Genomic DNA, 16,507 nt, shown 5'->3' on the forward strand with positions numbered 1-16,507 from the left:
GACGGCCAGGCAACTTGATTGCCTGAAGCTCTGTCCTTCCAATCACGGCTCGAACACTCTCCTGGGAAATGTACCCTTCCAAGCCAGGATTCACAAAAACGCACCCGAAATTCCTGTAGAAGCCTCAGTTTTTCAGTAGTTGCAGCCCCGCGCCCCTCATCGGCTGCCGCATCGGACCCTCACGTCTCGTAATCTCGGTTGCCCGTCTCGGCGAGCCGGCAGCATACCCGCGCCGCCATTGGCACCCTGCCGACCATGCCGCCGATCAATCCCACATCGGGGCTGGGTCATCGGATGGCGAACCCCACTGATGGGTATTGCATACGGCTCCTTTCGGTGCGCCGCGTGCTTTCCATGACGACAGCCGGGGGGCCTGCCGCGCAGCGGAGACTCCGGACGGCTCCTTTTGGTAGCGAAACGCGGAGGTGGGGCCGTTGGATGCGACGAGGCGGCTTGGCGGCGCGGCGCGGCGCGGCTGCTTGTCTGAGCCGACGGGTTCGCGGCTCGCAGAGTACGGGATGCTGGGTACCGGCTCGGGTGGTATAAAGACGCCGAGGGCGCTGACCACTTTTTTTCGACCATTATAGCAGACCATGGCTTTGAGGCGAGATTTCTATGGATATGCCAAGCTTCGAAAGAAGTCAGAGATGCTGAAGCTCACAAAAGCACTCGAAGTCCCCGGACTCGCGACCTTGGCTGCGGCCACGGCTATGTTGATACCGCCAGTATCGGAGGCGTGGCCTACGAGGTACTATTACCTGTGACGCCCTCTGAGCCTGAATGCTGACTCCTCGTCGAATAGTTCTATCAGGTGAGTCACGTTCCAGGTACGTCTCCGAACTCGAGCTGACAAGTACTGGAAAAGCTGTACCAAGACCCCTACATGAACCCTGCGGTACGTAGAGAACTGCCGTGCTATTGTGTTGATATGAGCCCACTCTTTTGTGGCAGCCCGACTGCGTGTCACGACCGGTTGCCGGCGATGGTCCTATCGAGGATGTCAACTCGACCGATCTGCAATGCGGAGGCTGGTCGGCAGGCGGGGTAGTCGGATCGGCACCGGCCAAGCTGCATGCCGCAGCAGAGGCCGGATCAACGGTCAAGCTGCGGTGGACGATATGGCCAGACTCACACGTGGGACCCATGATCACCTACTTGGCGCGTTGCCCTGGTATAGGCTGTCGGGGCGGGGAGACGGCAGAAGAGTGACTTCTTACGGTGTCGAGCTTCTCTGACGAAGCAAAATTTGTCTGACAAGAAGGCTAGGGCCGTCTTTTTCAAGATCCAGGAAGAGGGCCGCCAGAGCAGCACGTCAAACAAGTGGGGGTCGACGCCGCTCATGACTGAGGGTTATGAATACGAGTACACGATCCCAGCCTGCCTACAGCCTGGATACTACCTTGTTCGCCATGAGAGGATTGCGCTGCATGCGGCGTTTGCGTACCCAGGCGTCCAGTTCTACCCGAACTGCCACCAGCTCAAGATCACTGGCTTGGGCACCGCTGTCCCGACGGATCTTGTCAGCTTCCCCGGTGGTTATGCGTCTGATGACCCAGGAGTAACTTTTAATGCCTATTTGCGTGAGTGTACGCTGCCATTATCCCCCCTGGCTAGCTGTGGTCTGACATGATTTGTGCAGCGGGCGAATACACGGTTTCTGGCCCAGCCGTCTTCACTTGTTGATCACCTGGGCAGCGACAGTGAAGGAATCAGATGACGCGGCAAGGGTAGCGGAGGCAGGCTGCGAGAACTGGGGGGCAGCGTCAAACCCGAGCTCTTGCATCAACGTCGCGCGTACCATGGAGCCTGCGACGAGCTTGAAGGACCAAATGTGTGCTGAGCAGGTCGCTTGTTGTGCTGAGCAGGTCAACAAGCGACCTGCTCAACTACCCACCCTCTGCGCTAGTCTGAGGATTTTTTTTCAATGCCGCGATGCCGACGACCCCTTTCTAGGATGCGTGTGATCGACGTCATGGCATCACCGAAGGTTCTCATGGCAAATGAGGCTCATGTCGGCACAGACTCGACTGCGCCGCTAGAAAGACAGAGTTCAGCCATTCACAGCAAGAGGGGGCCCATAAAGATTATGCGCCAGACGCCGTTTACCGAGTCCGGAGGGTTGTCAGTCGGCCCGCGAGCTGTCAGTCGGTGGAGGTGCGAGTTGTAGTGATACGGGGCGGCCTGGCACTATTGTGTCGGTATCGGTAGCGAAAAATAGCAGCGAAAACTGATGCGAGGACGCTCAAGCAGGGTCAAAAGGCGGCGTTTGGATGGGCTGAGGAGGAGGTGGGATTGAACTTTGAAGAAACGAAATGAGATAAGGGTGACTTTGAGCCAGAAAATTGATGAAACGGTATCATGATGAGGGTTCGAGGGGTCGAGATGAGAAAGGGATGAAAAGGGAGTACAAGTGATACTCGTGTGCAAGGGAGACGAAGAAAAGGTCGACAGGCGAGGTGACTTCGGGCAAAGTCAAAAAATAGCGGGTGCCTGGTGTGGACTGCCCTGTGAGGCAGCAGTGCCCCGTGGGGCAGCATTCTGCAGGGGCAAGAGGGGCAAGAGGGGGCAGGCGGGCCCTGCATATGGAAGAAGCCGCCGCCAGATGGTCCTGCTACTTGTACTGTACATAGTAGGTCCCTCTAAGGTGCTTTCCACTGCTTCGTCTTCCGAGGCGCAGGCGCAAGCGCAGGCAGCAAGAGCGCCTCGACAAAGGCCGACACTCCCTGCTTCAGACCCGACGTACCCTCCGATTCGCCAGGTACGACCAGCACAGTCGAACCTTCCCCTGGATTTCTCTTCACCTGGGTAACATCGCCCCCACCTCCCCCCCGACTGCCCGGTGACCCTCTTGTCTGTCAAACCCCCCCTGCGCCCTCTGCACTTCTTCTTACACCTCACAACAAACAACCATCAGAACCTTGAGCCCGACAACAAGTCATCTCTTCCATCCGTTTTTCCCCCGACAATAAGCAACAAAGAAGTGGCAACATCCTTGTTTCGACCTCAGAGCACATCAGTCATTGGCCATCAACCATCAGACGCAGCATCTCGGCTCCCGGCACAGAGGCCTGCCCTCTCTCGTATCCCCCCATCCACCCTGGCCTTGGCCCGCTGTCCACGTCCACAGTTCATGCTTTAAGCTCACCATGGAATATCACGGTCACCATGACAGTAGGACGGGTTGCGGCATTCAAAAGGGGCGCGCTGCCGAACACTTTTGGGCATTTCCTTCTGCCTCTTCATAGCACCAGTCACTCTTTCAGACCACTACCGTCTCTCATCTCGACTTTTAGTCACCGACGCTCGTTCCAACCACCATACACAACCAGCCTCCCCACCAGTCAAGATGCGTGGTTTCTACATGGGACTCGGCGCTATCGCCCTCCAGGTCGCTGCCGCCTCTGCTCACAGGTACGGTGACCAGCACTCCAACACCACCATGATCGGCTCCCTGGGACCCGTCTCGAGCTCTATCGAGATGACGACCCAGACCATCTACGCCACCAACGTCCGCACCATTACCTCGTGCAAGCCCGAGGTCACCAACTGCCCTGCCGGTGGCCACTACGTTGTAACTGAGACCATCGCCATCTCAACGACCGTCTGCCCCGTGTCCGAGGCCGACAAGACCAAGCCTACCCCCACCCCTACCCCTACCCCCACTCAGTGGACGACCTCGACTGTCTACCAGACCAACGTTCGCACCGTCACCTCGTGCCCTCCCGAGGTCACCAACTGCCCCGTCGGCGGTCACCATGTCATCACCGAGACGGTCGCCATCTCGACCACCGTGTGCCCCGTCACTGATGACGATGTCAAGCCCACCCCTACCCCTCACCCCACTGCGTGGACGACCTCGACCGTGTACACGACCAACGTTCGCACCATCACCTCGTGCCCTCCCAACGTCCACACCTGCCCCGGCGGTACCCACGTCACCACCGAGACCATTCCCCTCTCGACCACCGTGTGCCCCGTCGGCGAAGGAGAACCCCCTAAGACCATGGTCACGCAGCAGAACGCTGGCCATCCCGGTGGCCAGCCCGGCGGCCAGCAGCCTCCCAAGCCGTCTTCCAAGACCACGGTCGTCGGCACCGGCTCCTTCTTCCCTCCCACCCTTACCGGCACCGCTCCTATCAGCGTCCCTACCGCTGCCGCCGGCCGTATTGGCTCCGGTATGGCCGGTGTTGCCGCCGGTGTCCTCCTCGCCGCCCTTCTCTAGGCAGCTTGACGTCACAGCGTTCTTTTCGTTTCTCGTCATTTACTTGAGCCTCATGATAGATATGGCATGTCTGGGACAGCAGCATGGCCTCAAGCATAAAGGCCAAATTAGACAGGCTTTCGAGCTGGTAATACATACTGTACCCTCCACTTCGCCGTGCCTGTGAGCAACCCGTGCCTGTGAGCAAACCGTGCCTGTGAGCAACGACGTGCATGTTCGAAACGCTGTGTTGATGCCGACCCTTTGGACAGAGACCCTTTGGACAGAGACCCTTTGCACAGACCCTTTGGACATCAAGACAAACATGTCTCACTGGAGCGAAGGCCAGATCGGGGCCGCACATTCCTCCCCTGCGAGTAAGCACCATGTCGCCTGGAACCGCGTATCGTGAACATTCCAGGACTGCGAGATGTCAGATCGGAATGCTTGGTTGAAAGCTAAAAAGTATGGGACCATCGTACAAGATCTCCCAAATGCTTATTCGACTAACTAATCGAGCGTTTTTCGCTGTAAGAAAGAATTTGACTGAAAACCAACTGTCGCCATTGGGCCGCATCTTGGAATACAGGTCGCAACGCAACAGCGCCGCGTCCTCCAGACTTCAATGTAGCGCCAAGATCCGCCGTTGCACTCTCGCCCCTCTGCCAGCCGCTTGTTTGTACGTCATCTCGTAGTGCCGGCAGATAAAAATACGAATTGCGCACCTAGTCCCACAGCAAAGCGCCAGATTGGTACGATCGCGTCTTGTTGTAGGTGTGGGACGCGAGAGAGAGACCGAGGGGGAAACTTCCCCGCGTCATGAGGTCGCATCGCGATCCCCGCATTATCCCACTTCCTGGCAAGGTACAACCCCAGACGATCACGGACAGCTTGCGAAGAACGGGCAGTGATCATCGCCGCTGTCCTCATGCGCACCAATCTCCTTCCACCTGGGGCTCGGGAGACCGCCGACCCCAGAGGCATTGCCGTGGCACATCTGCACCGACAGGTCTGCTCGATCGCGACTCTCGGCCCGGATCCGGAAGCCACTCAGTTCTATAAAGACGACGTTGAACATCGCAGTAGTCACGACCACGACCATGGATTACAGGCTCGCCTTTCAGACCGAGAGCAGCAGCAGCAGCAGCATCACACACGCAAATGCCTTCCAACACAGCGTCCAGGGGCCTCGCGGCGGCGGCATGGGCCCTCACCCTCGGCCTCGGCGAGGCCCAGACCGTTAAGTCACCCACGCCGCCCATGGGCTGGAACAGCTACAACCGCTACAACTGCTTCCCCAACGAGGCCATCATCCGCCAGAACGCGCAGGGTCTCGTGGACCTCGGCTTCGCGGGCCTCGGCTACGACATTGTCACCGTCGACTGCGGGTGGCCGTCCCGCGACCGCGACGCCCAGGGCAGGCTGCAGTGGAACGAGACGCTGTTCCCGTCCGGGCCGGTCGAGCTCGGCGACTTTATTCACGGCCTTGGGCTGCAGTTTGGTCTCTACTCCGGGGCGGGGTACCTGCAGTGCGGATCATCTGATATTCCTGCGTCTCTGGGTGAGGCTTGAGCACTCCCCCTTATGTGTTCGCAACTGGATGGGTGAGCGAGAAGAGGACTGACTCTTTGCAGGCTACGAGGATATTGACGCGCAGTCGTTTGCCGAATGGGGTGGTGACTCGCTCAAGTACGCACAAGCTTCTCAGCAGAACGAGATCAAACAAAATGTAAAGCATTGCTAATTGTGGTCACCTCAGGTATGACAACTGCTACGCAACCTCGCGCACCGAGATGGTCGACTGGCAGTCGGCCGAGGCGCAGAGTCCGGACCGCTTCGTCAAGATGGCCGATGCGCTCCACAAGGCCGGCCGCGATATCAAATACTTCCTTTGCCAGTGGGGAATCGGCGAAAATGTGCCCGACTGGTGAGAAGCCCTCGACCGCGGGTGTAGATTCTTGTGCTCACAGATTCCCAGGGCCGCACCACTTGGAAACACGTGGCGGATGAGCAATGACATCTTCAACGCCTGGAGGGCTATCTGGCGCATCACCAACCAGGTCGTGCCGCATGCCAAGCACACGGGACCCGGTGCGTTTGCTGACATGGACATGCTCATGTGAGTGAAGCAACGGGCATTTTTTTATTTGCATCCAAAGTTGAACTATGCTAACGAGAAGCAGCATCGGCCTCGGTGCGTTGTCGTATGAGGAAGAGCGCTTCCACTTTGGCTTCTGGTCCCTGATGAAGTCGCCCCTCTTCATCGGTGGCGTGATGGACCGCGCCGAGATCCCTGCCGAGTCCCTCAAGATCATGTCCAACGAGGAGGCCATCGCTATAAACCAGGACCCTCTCGCCAAGGCGGCGGAGCTCGTTATCCGCTACACGGAGGAAGAGTGGGACATTTGGGCAGGCGAGCTTTCAGGCGGACGCAAGGCCTTAGGTATTGCGAACTGGAAGAACGAGACGCAGACCGTCAATGTCGACCTGAGCCTCATCGGCGTCGCCTCAGCCAAGACACGCGACATCTGGGCGCACGCCGACGGGGCCATCGCCGGCACGCAAGAAGTGAAGCTTGCGCCGCACGAACTCCGTCTCCTTGTCCTCAGCGACATTGAGGAGACCGCCGCTCCGAAGGAGGCGGACTACTACTCCATCGTTAACGCCACCCTCGCTGGCGGCGCGAGGCTCGTCGACTGCCAACCCGACGAGTGCGCGCCGGTGCAGAAGAAGGCGGGCAACATTGGTGGCGACGCGAGCGTTACGTTCCGTGGTGTCAGCGCGCCGAGCGACGGTGCGCTGCGCATCGGGGTTGACTTTATCAATTACGACTACCACCACACTATTGGGGACTGGGAGTCCAACTCAAGGAACTTGACCGTCAGCGTCAACCAGGCAGATGGCAAGCGGTGGGCGTTCCCCCTTGCCGGTGGTGATTGGTTCGAAACGGGACGTCTGCTGATAGAGCTGGATGGGTTCGTGGCCGGAGACGAGAACGAGGTCGTCTTCACGGCTCCGACTCAGGGGCGGTTTGCCCCTGACCTGGTAGGCTTCGCGACTTATGCGTGATCTTGAAGCACATGTGGCTAGATGTGTCCTTGATTAAATCCACCTTTGTTGCGTAAATACAATGTCTGTTGCGATGGACATTTGCTCCTGTGTCTGAATCAAAGTTTGGTTCCGAGTACCGACCAGACTCACAACCAGCAGTCATTCGCTACATCAGCCCTCGTCCAACTCCCAACACCCAGCCTTGATCCCATCTCCCAGACAGATGCACCCGCTCTGTACTGTCTCCTTTTCCGCTTCCCGATAGCTGATCACACCCATATGTTCCTTTTCCGAAGTCCCATCAGCAAAAGCTACAGGCTTTGCTCATATTGAGGCCAGAAAGGCCCTGGCAGTGTATCACACTATCTGCCTCACCTGAATTTGCTCTTCACGTGCAATATAGAACCAAGCCAATATGCGCCCTTCGCAGACAGATGCTACGCAGCAAATTCTCTCTCGACTCTTCGACCAATGGACGACGCAAAGAGGCGGCTGTGCAGAAGCGATGTCTACCCCTGCTTCACACCTGAAGACGCCCGGCTTACGCTTTACCCCGACTCCCTCTCCCCAGCACGCTTCTCGATCTCAGCCCCCAAAGCGGGTAAGGCGGACAACCGTGCAGTAGGGCGAGGCGCATTACTGGCCAATACCATAAGCCCTCGCCTCGCGATCTGGCGGCTTGTCGAACTTCAGTGACGGGCTCTGGACGAGGCGGATTCAGCCAGATCTACCCGCCATGTGAGTGCGTGACAGGAACAGGCTCATGATGGACACCCCGCAGTTGGAGTCGGTCGCCTGGCTGCGGGACCTTGCATGGTGCCTGGTGCATTGGCCACGGCGACGCCTCGATGGCTTTACAGCATTTCTGGAACCACAGTCCTCCCAAGAGGCGCACATGCAAAGGTACCACGTCAGAGGGAGAGAAGCGAGAGTTGCGACAGGGAACTTCTGCGGCAACATAGAATGGCGTATTCAATTCTCAGGAACGAAGACAACGACTGTGTTCGTGTCAATATTTGGTCTAAAGCTCACATACGTGTCGAAATTGGGGTCCAAGGATCGGGAATGCAGCATGGGAACGCTTGGGCTGAACAGCCCCCAAGCAGCCACATCATTGTAAGACGGACATCGGAATAAGCTTTTGTGACCGCCTTACCGGAGGAGATTCCGTTCTGGGCACGAATACTCCATATGTCTGGTCTAGACCTTCCTTAGAGGCCTGGTTCACGATATTCACCTGGTCAGTCAAAGTCTACCTTACCATCGATGCAAGCGCTTTCGAACTTGACCGCAAACACAGGGCACGTGCATCGTGAGAACGGGCAGACTAGAACTGATCTGACGACGTTCAACTTTCAGCTCTGAGCTATTCCACGTTTCGACAAGGGCAATATTGAAAGCCGTCAACTGTGATTTGTTCCATGCCTGCAGCAGCCCATGCCAGGCTGACTCGCCCACCCCGAGATTAGGCCTGAGACATTTTGATCTCAACGCTCTTGCCATGCTAAGCTGACGACAAGGCAGAGTCACAGATCTCAGAGATGTCAAGATGAAGGATTACATGGTTGTGAAAGACGAATGCTCGCAAGCAAGCGTCTATAAGAAGAGATGTTCATCCACATCTTTGAACATCATCTCATCAGCCCTCATCCACTCAGACATCCCAAGCCACTCTAGATCTTACCCAACACCATACAACTTTCAACTTTCTTCTCCGTTTTCTCAACACCTTCAAAATGAAGAACGTCTTTGCTGCCTCCGTCGCCCTTCTCGCGGCCTTTTCCTCCGCCATGCCCACCTCCTCGCCCATGGAGACCGATGCCTCCATCACCCTCTCGACTCTTGAGAGCCGCGCTGTCGTCTGCTCTGTCGCCGCTGTCGACAGACTCATCTTCAAGACCACCATTCCCGTCTTCCTCAAGGCCCGCAAGGCCAAGGACCCCAAGCGCTGCCGGTGGGACTCCGACGGCTGCACCAGCGCCCCCGACCGCCCAGCCATGTTCAACTTCAAGCCCGCCTGCCAACGCCACGACTTTGGCTACCGCAACACCAAGGCGCAGAGGCGCTACACCAAGGCCATGAAGAAGCGCATCGACGACCAGTTCAAGAAGGACCTGTACAAGTACTGCTCCGGCTTCAAGGGCCTCTTGGCCTTCCAGGGCGTCAGGTGCCGCCGCTACGCCGACATCTACTACGTCGCCGTCCGCAAGTTTGGCCGCCGCGACCTCGAGGCCGTTGAGGACGAGAGCATCGTCAAGCGCGCCGAGACCGAGGAGGCTGAGGAAGAGTTTGAGTACTTTGACGCCAACGATGTCGATCCCGATATCGAGGGCCAGGTCATCCCTGAGCTCACTGATGATGAGGAGGAGTGAGGCGCTGGCTGACAGTCTTACGCTCACAATGGTTTCGACAGAGCGGCAAAAATGGGGTTGTGCCCTCGTGACTGACTTTTCTTTCATTCTTTTCTTCTCTTCTCTTTCTCTGGGGTGAGAGAGTTTGCTGCTGTTTTTGCTTTGTCTCCTTCATTCTCTTGGTATCTTAGTCAATTGCAACTGTTTCGGCCGAACACCTGACCCCGTGACATCCGACGATATGTGAAGAACTGTAATTCGGAGTACTTCAGCTATCTCCTTCATGATCACAAGTCCTGGCTTATTATCGCGATCTCTGTCTAGCATCCCATGCCGCTCACCTCAAGAACTTGCAGGGTTATCAATGATCCTTATATGCCTGGTGCAGGTGTAGTGCGCTGCAGTCAGTGAACAATATTGACGAATGGTGAACTCGTCGGGATGGTTGGTAGTGCGCCAAGAAAACAGACGACGCTGTCGACGACTAAAGACAACCTTGTTAGGTTGTCTTGGCTTTTACGGCTCTTCTCTGAAGAACACGACGCGGTCTTTGCGTTACCCCTGCCTTTTAGATAGAGATAGATCGCTAGCCACTTAGGTCCGGGGCGCCCGAAGAAGCCATGTATTTTGGGCAACATCCTACTCAGACGCTAGCTCGACGATTCTTCCACTCGAAGAGGTATAGTCGCGCTTTCATCGGCATATTTTACAGATTATTCGATTCGTTCTGCCGAGCGCATGAAGGTCTCATTACCTATAATGCTGAGTGCTTGCCTGAAGTCAGTTAGCGTGACGGTCTTGAGTTTGGAGACCCTGCATTCTCATGTTTCAAGTAGGAAGTCGCTCGGGCTTACCCGATCCTAGATGGCGTCAGCTGATGTTGGCTATGCCATCTGAAAGAGTCAGTCAGCTCTCCTTTTCCGTCTGATCGTCACACAATGTGGGGCGAAGAGGGCATGCAAGACGAACTGCGGCGATCGCATCACTTGAGGGCGTGAACCGGTTTCGATGTCGCAGTTCAGCTCTAAAGCTGATATACAGAGCAAAAATGAGGAAAGCTCGTGAATATATGGAAAGCTCTCGATCGAAGTGTGCGTCTTGCTGCTGCTGTTTCTGGCATGACTATATGGAGGCTGAAACTAGACAGCTCACTCATGTTAGCGGCCCGCCCCATTCGCGGCCTGTCGAAGCTGTAATGTGTCCATATTCGATAGAATGCACGGATGCAACTACCCCAACACAATCTTTATGCCCGTTCAGCATCTGTGTGTGAACCCTGTATCTCCAGAGATCCCATGTTCTGTGGTGGTCGCCAAGACGGCCGGATGTGCTATGGGGAACTTGTAGATCTTATGCATCATGCTATAGCTCTACTTGATCAGCCCGCTGACTTCAAATGTCCTTCCAAGAGTAGGAAAACAGAAACCTTCGGGCCGCACAGCTCTTGGCACCTACGGGCGGGTGCCCTGATCGGCGACGGCCATTCCGTAGGTTGACAGTCGATGAACCTCCATACAGGGATTCAACAATGGATCCTCCCGCGACGAATGCACGCCAAGTCATTGCTGTGGCCTGTCATGGCTAGAGAACATGAATCGCTTGAAGCGCTCTCAAAGCCTGACCTCGCAGTTGCGAAGCATTTAAACAACAGACGATGCCGCTCATTCTTGTCTCCTTGACACGTACTCTCAACCTCACATCATTCTTTCACAGCAGTCCTTCCTTTCTACACTACACTCTTGTGCCAAAGCTCTTGAATTTCGCTCACGACCTACTTCAATCATTCAACACTCAAACAGCCAACATAGTCCAACAGCGAGATGCGTTCCGCTGCCTACATCATCGCTCTCCTTGGCTCCTCGGTTGTCAATGGCGCTGCTGTGCCGTCTCCGGACCAGGCGCCCAACCTTACCACCGCCACCCTTAGTGACCGCCAAGCCGATGGCTCTCGTGCTGTCATTGAGCGAAGCATTACCAAGCGCGAGCCTGTCACCGTCCTTATCCTCACAACGGTAGGCACCGCTGCCATCACTGCCGTGGTTACAGAGGCTGTCACGGCAGCGGCTGCTTTTATCGGCGATGTAATCAGCTTCGACAAGGGACGCGAGGCCTTCACGCAGCAGACAACTGATGCTATGATGAACAAAAACCCCGACCCGTCTCGTTTCGTTGCTGCCGCGTGCTACAATAAGGGCTACTCGGTTGCCAACCCCGAGAACATCGACGGCTTGAACAGCGTTGAGTTCAGCTCCGGCATCCTCCACACTGAGTGAGTTGTGTCTTTTTTTAGTCTCATTAGAATACACAAACTGACATGACTCCTAGCTATGACTGCATGTACCTTGCGGCACCCAACCAGTTCTACACTCACGGCGATGGCGGTTTCATCAACGTAAGTAGACCCATCCGTATAATCGACCATGGGTGGATGCTGATTAGCTCTTAGCTTTCATACACCTACACAGACAGGTGTTCCTTTGACGAGGCTACTGGCGACCTCACTTGCAACTAAGGCCAATTCAAAGTATCGAAATGAACGACGAGGGAAGCGTGGTTTCCGAAGGAACTTAAAAGACGTGCATCGAAGAAGGTCCTATTGGCTGAGTTTTTCCGAGCACTGTTGAAATGAGTCTGGATCACTAGTGTACTAGCCGGGACACGAAGCAGCACACGATTTGGAAATGCCAGCAGAGCTCAATATTCGTTTCTAGACTCAATAGACTAAATTAAATTCACCTCGAACAGAATGTCTTTCGGGATATGGAAGAAAACAACCTTTCTGCTACGAGACATGCTTTGCCAATGACCCAGAAGCCTCATCGCTAGAAGTGCTCGAGCGAAGCCCGCAGTCTTGTACCATGATTGCATTCAGTCTTCCATCAAGAATGAAAGATCAACAACACTTCAGAATCTGACAAGTTAGTGATGAAATCGTTGCATAGTGTCTTGTACCGAACTTGATCTTTGATAATTGCCAAGTGATCTATTCATGAAGATGCGACATGCAAATTCCATACGCGTAGCACTTTTACCTAAAAGATTATTCAACATAAGATATCAAAGTATTCTCAAGCTCACGACAATGCAGCAGACGCGTAGGATTTTTTTTAAGTTAGCCTCTAGCAGTATTTGGCCTGAGATCACACAACGACTCAACCCGAGTCAAATGCCCAGTTCTTTCAGTTAACATGCGAGGTACCTGGATTCGGCCATGACACTGATGGCTAAGATTTCTCTCTTTGAAAGGTAGATGGCATTGCCATGTGATAGTTTACCGATCCAGAACAATAAGATGTGCAACATACGTTCAAGGTCATGTTAGATCATGACGGCAATCTTAACCTCAGTATATCGTCGCCAGGTGCGCTGGCCATTGATAGTGCAAGAAGCGACAGACTCCTTCTATCCGTGTGGCTGTTGACATAGACTGTGTGCTTACACTCAATCACACCACGACGACTAGTAGGAGCGGTCTTGCAGTTCTCGAACGGTTTATCAAGGTAACAAGACATGACAGCTGCACCTTCAGCTATGAGAGACACACCGTCCGCCACAAGCTCGAGATTCTCAAATCAATTCACCTGTTTATGTTGTACAAAGTGTAACCTCACCCTTGGGCGCTTCAGCAGACTTTCGCTTGCTTTTTGGCGATTCTGTTGTAGCCAGGGCGTGGTCAAAGCATCTGACTTGTCTTTGTAAAACCGCTCAACGGTATGCTTCCTCTTTTTCTCGTGGTTTCGTTCATCGCATGACCCATCATGGGTGCAAGAGACTGCCAATGAATGTTCAGCCGAGTACCTTGAGCTGTGGCCAGCCGCTAGCCATTGGTTGCACCATGTAGCCCTTGTGCTAACGACATCTGAGAGACGCAATGCGAATGCTCCCAGCGTAGGTGTGCAGATAGGGAAAGTCTCATGACTTATGTGGGCCATTTGACAACGAGGGAAGGTGTCTATCACATCTGTCCACTCTGAGTTGAAGTGCCCCAGTTATCGCCATGCAAGATAATCTTGACCTGTAAGAGTCGAAGGCGCATTCCCTCTTTTGAAACAGAGGGACCTGCCTGAAGCGTTGCTTTCAATGCAGACTGAGAAGTAACACCCAAAGGCACATGATCGCAGCACTCACACGCGTCATTCTACCACACACCCTAAACACCATGATGACCAACACTTTTGCGACGCCGAAGTGATGCTGACAGAGGCCATAGATGCGTATGAGTGAGGGCCTAGGCCCTCGGTCGCATGAACGGCAGCCAGGGCCAGGGAGGCCTCGACTTGCGTCGACTCGCAGAGAGATCCACAGGTTTGTCGGTCTCGATCAGAAGAAACGCCCTCTCCAGCGCCTTTGCCAGCACCCCGCATTCCGAGAGAAGACTTGCAGAATGAATCGCAGGCTTCTCGGTCGAATGCTCGGTACACTGCTCAGGCAGAACGACAAGTTCGCGTTCTGCGGATTACCGAGGTGCCGAACTCGGCAGTATTATGAGAAAATCGGCCGGTCCGAATGATCGTAACAAAGCCTCTGCCGGTGTTTTGATGCATGATTTTGAGTTGAGCGTGGCTCCCCCGCAGGAAGCCACAGAAAGAAGCACCCAGGGCTGACCCTGTCATGAAAGGTTGGTAGCTGAAGAAAAATCGCCAAGAACGGGAACGTGCAGAGGAGTATTCTATTCATCGGGCTTATGCCCCCACTACAGCTAACCTCAAGTCAGTTCACTACTCGTCATCCTCGTCCTCACTATTCATGCGTAAAGTTAGGCTTTCTCTTCTGCAAGAAGGCCGTCTGGCCTTCTTTGAAGTCCGACAGACCAAACGTGGAGTAGTAAAGCATCTTCTCCGTCGCCATGCCCGCGTCCAGATGACTATTCTCCACTAAAAAGCCACCACGAATCAGTCATCATCACCAAGCTGGCAAGATGCATGCTTGCTAGATCGAATGGGCCACTTACCAGTCAGAACGGCCTGCTTGGCGACCTGAATGACAGGCCCAGACATCAAGGCGATGCGCTCTGCGAGGTTGGTCGCAGCTGAGATGACCTGATCTCGGGGGAAAGCCTTGTTGACAACACCGAGTCGCTCAAACTCAGCCCCGGAGGCAGAGTCGCCGGTGAGGACAAACTCCATGGCCTGGCGTCGATGGCGAGAGAGAGAGAGTGAGTCAGCCAATTGGTCATGAAGCAACGGCTTTGTATCGTATTTCCGACAAGCCTGGACGGAGTACCACGTCTCGGATTCGGCTCAGGGTAAGGTAGGGTTAGCATACCTTGTGTTTGCCCAGAGCACGGGCCAGCCGTTGTGTTCCGCCGGCTCCGGGGATTGTACCGATTTTAATTTCGGGAAGACCAAAGGTGGCGTCTTCGGCAGCGTAAATAATGTCGCACTGCAGGGCGGGCGCGGAGAGGGATCAGCGCTCGGTTTGCGCTTGCTCAGTGTGCAAGGGAGAGAACAAAGATGAGACATGGGTACAGGTACATACCGCGAGAGCGATCTCGCAACCTCCGCCAAGCTGCAGAGAATAATCATCAGCACAAGGAAGAGACGGATAAAACCATGATCGGGCCACATATCCGAACAGGCGTGGACCGAGCCAGGCTGTGTCGAAACGCAACGTCGCAGGCCGCGTTTGCTGGGTCGCGTTGCAGTGCTGTGACACAACTCGGTCTGCACTCGAAAGAAAGGGAAGGTCTCTGCCGGCCGGATACGCAAGGGTTTGGACCTACAGCGAATCCAATGACGGCAGCAATGATGGGCTTTGAGAACCCAGCAAAGGCGTCAGTGAGATCCTTGAGGAAAGCTCTCTTGTGGGCCGATGAGGTAGTAATCTGCACGAGCTCGTTGAGATCCATGCCAGCTGCCGTATGGTTGCATGTTAGCCCCTGGAAAACGTGTGTGGGGTTCCTCATGATGTGTGGATGTGGAGATGGGGAGCTGTGCTGCCACGGCACAGTTGTCGCGTGCAGATGGCGACGCCAACGTGTCACCCACATGCCCAGGGTCTCAGAGTCTTGGCCCACGAACTTGGAACGGAGCCAACTCCGGATCATCTGCAATATGGCTGTTTTTTTTGCGTTCCTGAGGGAAGGAGTAGAGGGGGAAAGGGGCGAGAGAGGGAACAGGAAGAAGAGAAAGGAGACGCACCACAGAAAGGACCATCAGGACCTCCGGTGAGGACGACCGCGCGGACTGTGTCAAGAGCATCGAGATGGTGAAGGACCGACACCATTTCCTCAATCATGGCCTGGGAGAAGGCGTTACGCTTTGCAGGCCTGTCGAAGCGCACCAGCGCCACGCCCTTTTGGCTGTCGAAGGTGACCTTGATGTTTTTGAGACTGTCCATGATGTTGATACTTGATAGTGTGCCGGACACAATGGTATGACTGACTTGTTACCAGGCAGTATTTTTGATGGCCGGGGAGGTTCCCTGCTTAAAAGAGCTGTTGATATGTGGGAAGGTGACAGCAAAGTGATACATGTAGATAGGTAGAGCACCGCACCAACGCACATGCAATGTAATGCAATGCAAGGCGAGACGAGGCGGGGCACACGCCTAAAGAGTTAACAAGCTCTTAGTCATTTTGAAACCATCGTCTCAAGGCACACAGGCCAGTACATGTCAGGTTTCGAGGCGTGGGGAAATCCGCCACCAGACGATGCAAGTTGAGATGATGGTGCTGTACAAGCACTCGAGTCTCCCCACTCTTCAGAGGTAACAGTGAGCAACCATGTGCATGCTAAGACCCTGATCGCCCTTAACGGCGCTCGAGTCATGTAGCCCCCCGCATCGGCGGGCTGCCCTAACTGTACATGCGCCGCTGAAGAATCGCCAGGAACCCCTGTCTGTAGAGCCCTGACATGGATGAGATCCATCACGTTGATCGCCAATACGAGCGCAATAAACCTGT

General features: G+C 55.0%; 6 protein-coding genes across 6 annotated transcripts; 5 read left to right on the forward strand and 1 right to left on the reverse strand.

Moving 5' to 3' along the window:
- Nucleotides 1-593: 593 nt before the first annotated feature.
- Nucleotides 594-1,683, forward strand: VDAG_02905 (cellulose-growth-specific protein; the record flags this gene model as incomplete). The annotated part of the gene is made up of 6 exons (XM_009653558.1): nt 594-725; nt 803-811; nt 866-895; nt 952-1,171; nt 1,227-1,580; nt 1,640-1,683. The coding sequence occupies 6 exons, from the start codon at nt 594-596 to the stop codon at nt 1,681-1,683; spliced, it is 789 nt and encodes a 262-aa protein (XP_009651853.1).
- Nucleotides 1,684-3,346: 1,663 nt separating this feature from the next.
- On the forward strand, nt 3,347-4,222 carry VDAG_02906 (uncharacterized protein; the record flags this gene model as incomplete). The annotated part of the gene is made up of 1 exon (XM_009653559.1): nt 3,347-4,222. One exon carries the CDS (start codon nt 3,347-3,349, stop codon nt 4,220-4,222), a length of 876 nt encoding a protein of 291 aa, XP_009651854.1.
- A 1,140-nt stretch (nt 4,223-5,362) lies between these two features.
- VDAG_02907 (alpha-galactosidase) lies at nt 5,363-7,270 on the forward strand (the record flags this gene model as incomplete). The annotated part of the gene is made up of 5 exons (XM_009653560.1): nt 5,363-5,762; nt 5,836-5,890; nt 5,961-6,128; nt 6,180-6,320; nt 6,385-7,270. The coding sequence occupies 5 exons, from the start codon at nt 5,363-5,365 to the stop codon at nt 7,268-7,270; spliced, it is 1,650 nt and encodes a 549-aa protein (XP_009651855.1).
- Nucleotides 7,271-8,988: 1,718 nt separating this feature from the next.
- VDAG_02908 (secretory phospholipase A2) lies at nt 8,989-9,624 on the forward strand (the record flags this gene model as incomplete). The annotated part of the gene is made up of 1 exon (XM_009653561.1): nt 8,989-9,624. One exon carries the CDS (start codon nt 8,989-8,991, stop codon nt 9,622-9,624), a length of 636 nt encoding a protein of 211 aa, XP_009651856.1.
- Nucleotides 9,625-11,423: 1,799 nt separating this feature from the next.
- Nucleotides 11,424-12,115, forward strand: VDAG_02909 (uncharacterized protein; the record flags this gene model as incomplete). The annotated part of the gene is made up of 3 exons (XM_009653562.1): nt 11,424-11,872; nt 11,929-11,995; nt 12,050-12,115. The coding sequence occupies 3 exons, from the start codon at nt 11,424-11,426 to the stop codon at nt 12,113-12,115; spliced, it is 582 nt and encodes a 193-aa protein (XP_009651857.1).
- A 2,228-nt stretch (nt 12,116-14,343) lies between these two features.
- VDAG_02910 (enoyl-CoA hydratase/isomerase) lies at nt 14,344-15,942 on the reverse strand (the record flags this gene model as incomplete). Its single annotated transcript, XM_009653563.1, has 6 exons — nt 14,344-14,477; nt 14,555-14,732; nt 14,869-14,985; nt 15,082-15,111; nt 15,326-15,456; nt 15,744-15,942. The coding sequence occupies 6 exons, from the start codon at nt 15,940-15,942 to the stop codon at nt 14,344-14,346; spliced, it is 789 nt and encodes a 262-aa protein (XP_009651858.1).
- Nucleotides 15,943-16,507: the final 565 nt, after the last annotated feature.

This window comes from Verticillium dahliae, genomic scaffold, assembly GCF_000150675.1.
Source record: "Verticillium dahliae VdLs.17 supercont1.4 genomic scaffold, whole genome shotgun sequence".
Lineage (NCBI taxonomy): Eukaryota > Fungi > Ascomycota > Sordariomycetes > Glomerellales > Plectosphaerellaceae > Verticillium > Verticillium dahliae.